Here is a 6,804-nt window from a genome sequence, read left to right on the forward strand (position 1 = left end):
GTGTTGAGGTCCAGTTGGGTCCCAATGACATCCACAGCTCCTTCTCCTTCTCTTTTAGAGTGTCCTGCAGCAGGGTGACCGCTCCACTAGTTAGCGCTGGACTTGAGACGGATGCAGCCAATGAAGGACCTCCAGTGGTTTTCACCATCTGATCACACACACACACACACAAAACACAGTGTCAACGATCCAGCATAAAGACATAATGGACATATACATTGAGCAGGGTTTCCGTTGTCCAGTAATTGCCGGACATTAGGCGAAAAAAAAAAAAATGAAATTAAATCTCTCCGGTCAAATTGTCCGATTGAAATGGGCTAATAATCCCGTTCCGCTAACACAATCTGAAGTTGAGAATAAGCCTAAAATGTAGGCCTATACTAAAGCAAGAATACGTCCTTTGGCTATGTTTTAAATGAACATGCTCTATTGTTATTATTAAACAACACGCATACAGTATGCTGCATTTCAAATAGGAAGCGCACGCTTAAAACTTCTGTTAAACAACGAACGAATGAGTGAGACGGTTCAAACATGGCCAGGCCCAGGCAGACTAGCCTTAAAAGTTTTTGCAGAGGCCAGACACGATCGATGATGATAAAACTGGTAACACCTAAAGCCTCAGATGTCTGGTCAGCTCCACCATCACCAGAGAAAAAGCTGAAGTTTCAGGCATATCTGTCGGAATCAGTGGAAGGGGGGTTGCGGGGGGTGCTGCCGCACCAAGACACTTGACATTCTCCGTGTAGACAGACCCATGGCTACACTGGACATGCAACTGTGTTCTATTCCCAAGGCATGCTTTCTCTGTGATCTGCAGGGTTAGGGCCACCTCGACGAGGAGATTGCTGGTCCGCGGATAATTTGCGGCACAAACAAATGGTATCATTGAACCGTGGACCGAAAGAAAAAGAATAAACAAATATTTTCCAGAATAGGAAATATTTCTTAATTTAGCGTTATCAAATAAAGAGGCATAGAATAGGGGTTAGTGGTGTGAGCGCTCATTCAATGTTTGTGCACATCTGCGCAAGTGAAACTGTTGAACCACTGGAGATAACGTGGGTAGCAGCAACAAACAATGTAGCTTATTTAAAACGACGAACAAGCTAGATCTTGTTTAGCATGTTTAAATTAGGCTAATGAACAAGTTGCATTCTATACGGCCTGATTATGTCATTCTTTAAGCTACATAGCCTGTCTCCAGTTTTTCTCAACTTGACTCATTAAGAAGCGATAATAGGATATTTGACCGGCATATAATTTGACCGGCACCATTTTTTTCAAGCAGAAACTCTGACATTGACATATGATATATAAATTTAGCAGCCTCATACACACACACACACACACACACACAAACACAGCAACATAGCACACACTGGTATTGGAGAGGGCATTGGTGCATGCACGCACTTCACACAAAAACACACACAATACATATGAACACACCTACAGGAAAGACGCAGGAAGGACTTTGACAGTCATAAACAATCTTAACACAGAGACCGAACACATTCACACTCACACCAGAGAAATGTCCCTTTCTGTCTGCGTCATTGGTGGGGGAGAGGGTAACTCTCATTGCAAATATTTTAGGAATTTTCACAGAGTGGTCCTTGCAAACATGTCCCCCCATTAGCCATGTAAACAACAAGTCATGTGTATTCACTTTTGACCCTCAAGGTCACTTTCAGAGGAAAGGGGGAGAGAGTGTTTATCGGATTCTGAGGATATAGTCTTTTGGCAAAAGGCATAGGGAGGAGTATGTTTGTTTGGAGGGTCGGATGTGCCTAGGGACTGTGTGTGTGAGTGTGTGTATGTGTGAGTGTGAGTGTGTGTGTGTGTGTGTGTGTGTGTGTGTGTGTGTGTGTGTGTGTGTGTGTACGCGTGTACGTGTGTGTGTGTGTACGCGTGTGTGTGTCCATGATGATTGTGTATGAGTGCACATGTTAAAATACCAAGTTCAGTGGAGTAAAGACATAATGGACGAGCTCTCCTGAACTGGGATGTGATATTGAGGCTTTCAAACGATCCTGAAATAAAATAAGAGAGACAGAAAGAAACAAAGGAAAATGAACAAGCAAATTCATCAACTCTTAACCTCAGAAAAGCTGGTCTCTTCATTCAGAATGTGTGAACTTTAAAGGAACCGCATTGGCCAAAACTGGTACTACAATCACTTTCAAAATACAGTAGAGCAGTGTACACCGCAGATGTGGTAACTAGAGCAGAGCTGGCAACCCAGATGCCGAAACACTACTGACTTTGTGATTACTAGATAGGTGGAGGGTGGCGGATCAGGCTAAAACATATGTAAACATCAACATCAGTTGAGGGCTGCAACTTCACTTTTTTAAATGACGATATCCTGGCCGGACTACTCTTGTGAGTGATATAAGTATTTGAAATTAGCATGATTTCCTAATGTCTAGTGACAAATCAAGGCCATTTTATGATTAATTGAATTACATTTCTTACATACGGTTCCTTTAAGAAACAGACATGAGCACAGGAACAGACTGAGGACATTCAACAGGAGCTGGAGCTCCCAGGCTGCTGTGCTGAGCTGGACTTGTTTGGGCAGTGGGGAAGCAAGGGAGTGAACCTCACCAGCAGACTGAGGGAATACTTGACTTTCTGAAAAATGTCCACAAATTCTTCTTCTGCAGGAGGAGTCGCTTTTTGAGTCAGCAGGTCATCTGCACACACACACACACACACACACACAAAGAGAGAAAGAAAGAGAGAGAGAGAGAGAGAGAGAGAGAGAGAAAGGAGGCCATGGAAACAAAATGGTCAGGACTTTTTATGTTAATGAATTCTTGCTTCACTATCTTCCATTTCCACTCTGTCTTGTGTTCCTGAGTCTCACCATCTTTCTCCTTTTTGCTCTTTCTCCTGCTCTTCTTCTTCTTGGAGCGCTGTTCCAGAACACTCCGGGCCTCGGCTGCCTGCTGCAGACGGCCCATAAAGCGCTCCACATCATCGAAGCAGTGATTTAAGAGTTCCTGAGCGAGGGGCGCCCAGGAGTGGGAGAGGCACAGAAAGGGGGGAGAGAAAGAAAAATAAACACTCACATTATATCCACGTGATAAAAAAATGTTACATAACGTGACAGAAAACCTCTGTACATTTTCTTTACAACTTCATTTGCACACACACACACACACACACACACACACACACACACACACACACACACACACACACTTACCACTTCTCTCTCTGCATGAACTGTTGGTGGACTTATTTTTTTAGTCTGAGTTCCATTCACTACAAAAAGGACAAGGACAATTTGAATCTTTTAAAAATGGAATTGGAACAGTTGATTAACATACTTTCACACACATACACAGAGAGAGAGAGGGAGAGAGAGAGAGAGAGAGAGAGATACCTGGGCTGATAGCTCCAGGAGGCTTCAGTAGTCTGATTAATGAGTGTTTCCGAGGGAGAACAGGTGGAGCAGACTGCATCTGACAAAGAGAGAATGAGGGGAGAGAGGGAAACAGAGAGCATGAGAAAGAGAGAGGGAGAGAGAGAAAAAGAGCATGAGAAAGAGAGAGGGAGAGAGGGAAACAGAGAGCATGAGAGAGGGGGAAGAGGAGAGATCAAAAAGGGAAGAGAGAAAAGAAATCAGGTGAATGGAATGAACACAGATGAATGGTAGCAATTCATCACACCATGAATGACAATAAAAAAGTATCTATCTATTTAAAAGCAATAAAAACACCAAACTTGATAAATGTTCACACATACAAGCTGTGGTCACAGATTTGAATGCTTTTAAAGATGTGCTTTAGATGCACATCAATACATACATATCTTCAAAGCAATACACCTTCTTTATCAACAATAAACCAGGTAGTGCACATGTTCAATTGAATTATTCAATACATGTCAAGATGTTACACGTATATGACCTGGTGCTTCCCAGAAACAATACTGTTAATGGCTTAAAGTGAACAGAACCTGTTCACAAAACAAAACCCCAGCCATGCTTTTCATTAACTACAAGTATTTGCATTAATTAGATGAGCACAACAAAGCCAAATCTGTTCTGATTCATCTATGGTGGTTTCACCATCTTGTCAATTAAAATGTGGGTGGTTCTTTTTTCCTGAGGCTGGATAGGCTTGGCATTGCAAGCTAGTTGTTCTGACCATGAAGCTAAATGTCCATGGAAACCAGACTGGCTGCCAGCATGCCTTTCGGTAGCTCAGGAATGAGGTTTGCTATGACTCTGCCCTGTCTGTCTGCCCGCCACTATTTTGGAAAATGATCTCGAGCAGTTGACGTCTCTTACTTGTTCATAGTAAATATGCACACCTTAATGCATTTCCTGAAGGAATCATAACTTTGTTTTAGAAAACAATGATTTAATGAATCTGTATTAGAATAGTTCTGCTATAGGCCTATATATAGCCGCACTGGTATGTAAAATATATATAGATAAAATGCAGCACATGCACACTCAAGTCATCAAATTAATTGAATGCATTTCTATATGTCTAAATTATTACTTGAATCAACTAAGAAAATGACTTGATTGTCATGCATTGCAGCTCCACCAGAATTGCGCGTGACTGCATAGGACCATGCCCTTCCAATGCTAAAAAAAACTCTCACAATATGCACACATGCTACACCCAAAGGACGCAGGAACCTTAGAGGTGACTAACTTGCTGCTCCCACAATTGAGGTCATTAAGGTGATGCAAAGACTATAATTACCCATTATCTTGATTCATAACTAGACCTTCATTTTCTGATTTTCTGCGGAGAAGCGGTATAGTACAGGGATGCTACATTCCAAATATGAATGCTACTAATAACAGAGCAATAGTGACAATAATTTCACAATATCACAAATAAAGAATCAGTTGAAAAAAGTTTCATTTATATGCCAGGTTTTCAGCAACATCCTCTCTTTTACCATGGTTCTACAGTAGCCTGTTCCAGCTGATGGTCTTTGCTCTCCGGTCTAGAGTGGAGAGTTAGAGTAAATTTGGCATAATTAGATAAATCAGCGAACTGTGGTTTTGCCACAGTTTGGTGTCCTGCCCTGCGCCACTTCTGGTTTTGTCACCCTCTTGGAATATGATCAATTAGGAGTCCAAGTCCAAATCCAGAGGGAAAAAATGAGCCAATAAAACACAGAGACAGTAGCCTATAGACAAACAAACAGCAAGAGATCATAAGGAGGATTTCAGCCTTACCGTGCCCTTGTCAATGTGTGTGGGAGCGTGTATGTATGTGTTTGTGTGTCCTACTCTTCTGCCACTTCCCCTGTTTACGCCTTGAGGAGATACGCAGAAACAGGAAAAACAAGTTAGTCTTTCTGCTGTGAAATCCTCTCATGCATTCTCCCTCTCTCTCTCTCTCTCTCTCTTCCATCTCATTCTCTCACTCTTCCACTCTTCCACTCTCCACCTCAGCCTTGCACCCCCTTGGAGAGAGATAAAACAATGAATGCCTGGGCTAGTTTCAATCTGATGTCACTCCAGAAATGTGTGTCTTCTTAGAAAAAAATGAGTTTCTGAATGCCAGCGTAGGCTGATGTTAGTGTGTGTGTGTGTGAGTGTGCATAGGTGCAAACTCTCACGCATTGGCCGTGAGACACACGCATTTGATTAGTTTCACACACTCACACGCCACACCCCCGATTTCTCACGCTGAAGTGTCAACCCGGTGTGGTCAGATGCCTGAAAAATGAGTTTAGCCTATCTACCTGCTGAGCCACGGTTATGCTTTCAGAAACGGTGAGAGGGTAGTCTGAGGTCAAATACCTGGCAGATGAGGTTAAACTAAACTAAACCTATACATATGATATCACACATCAGGTGAACGTGCGGGATATTAGCGCCAAGTTGCTGTGATAAATGGTTCGCGAGAAAATTAACATTGAACCGACGTGCAATTTAGGCTAATCATATTTGCATTTTGCACACAGTGCACACCCATTACTCTCGGTTTAATATTTCACTAACCCTTTACACAACACGTGGCAAACCCAATATCACAATAAACAGCAAACCGTACCGAATACGAGGATATAAAGCATGCCTCTGTGCAATAAGTGGTTCCTGAGTAATCCGGTTTTGAAATTGCAACACATTTCTACATAGCCTCATTGGGGCGAAATTATAATGTATTCTAATGTCAGTAGGCCTACATACATTTTTGTAAATTGCTCAGCCATAGATTATCCCACTATCATGGTTCTTATATTGTCAGGTTCCAGCCAATCCCATTACAGATAAATGAATGTATTTATATTGGCATGCTTCCTAGTGACATTAATGCAAAAATATGAAGAAAATCAAATAACGAGACACAAATATTGATATAAAGCCTGACATAAGCCATATGCAAACATTCACATCATGCAGATATGGGTACATCCTGAAGGATAGGAGGAAAGAATAGCATGTAGGCTATAGGCTATGGCCATTACAATGACCAATATATTATCTTAAATAAACTAGCTGAATAACACAGGTGACCACTTCTGCATAATTTCATGGACTGCTGAAATGTACACACATTTTTGAAAATTTCTGAACTGTGAAATGTAGCATATGTTTTTGTGGTTGTGAACTTATTGCAATATCACCTAACTATTCCACCTGTGTGTGCATGGTTATAATTCTGAAGTGCAAAATAGCTTAGGCTACAGCACAAATATTTCCATAAAAATAAGCAAGTCTGACCTCTGAATTTATTTTGAAAGTGCACCTGATTGATGCATTTAAAAGTTAAAATATACAAACATTTCTTAAATTCTTACAAATCCCCCCCCCCC

The 6,804-nt window shown here is 41.6% G+C and overlaps 1 protein-coding gene across 2 annotated transcripts in view; it reads right to left on the reverse strand.

Moving 5' to 3' along the window:
- Positions 1-5,442, reverse strand: part of eps8l1a (EPS8 signaling adaptor L1a) — a 9,970-nt gene extending 4,528 nt beyond the window's left edge. Inside the window, exons 1-7 of one of the 2 annotated variants that reach the window (XM_076265570.1) lie at positions 5,219-5,442; positions 3,398-3,476; positions 3,218-3,276; positions 2,876-3,011; positions 2,614-2,702; positions 1,962-2,036; positions 1-148 (exon numbers count right to left, since the gene is read on the reverse strand). The exon at positions 1-148 is cut by the window's left edge and continues 1 nt beyond it. In XM_076265570.1, the coding sequence (XP_076121685.1) occupies positions 1-148; positions 1,962-2,036; positions 2,614-2,702; positions 2,876-3,011; positions 3,218-3,276; positions 3,398-3,476 (586 nt within the window). In that variant the 5' untranslated portion in view covers positions 5,219-5,442. The other variant, XM_076265569.1, reaches the window with a different exon arrangement.
- Between the last annotated feature and the right edge of the window lie 1,362 nt (positions 5,443-6,804).

This window comes from Alosa pseudoharengus, unplaced genomic scaffold (genome assembly GCF_046254945.1).
Source record: "Alosa pseudoharengus isolate Yale_2024_CS ecotype anadromous, Long Island Sound unplaced genomic scaffold, YU_APseudo_1.1 YU_APseudo_1.1_scf_4, whole genome shotgun sequence".
NCBI lineage: Eukaryota > Metazoa > Chordata > Actinopteri > Clupeiformes > Clupeidae > Alosa > Alosa pseudoharengus.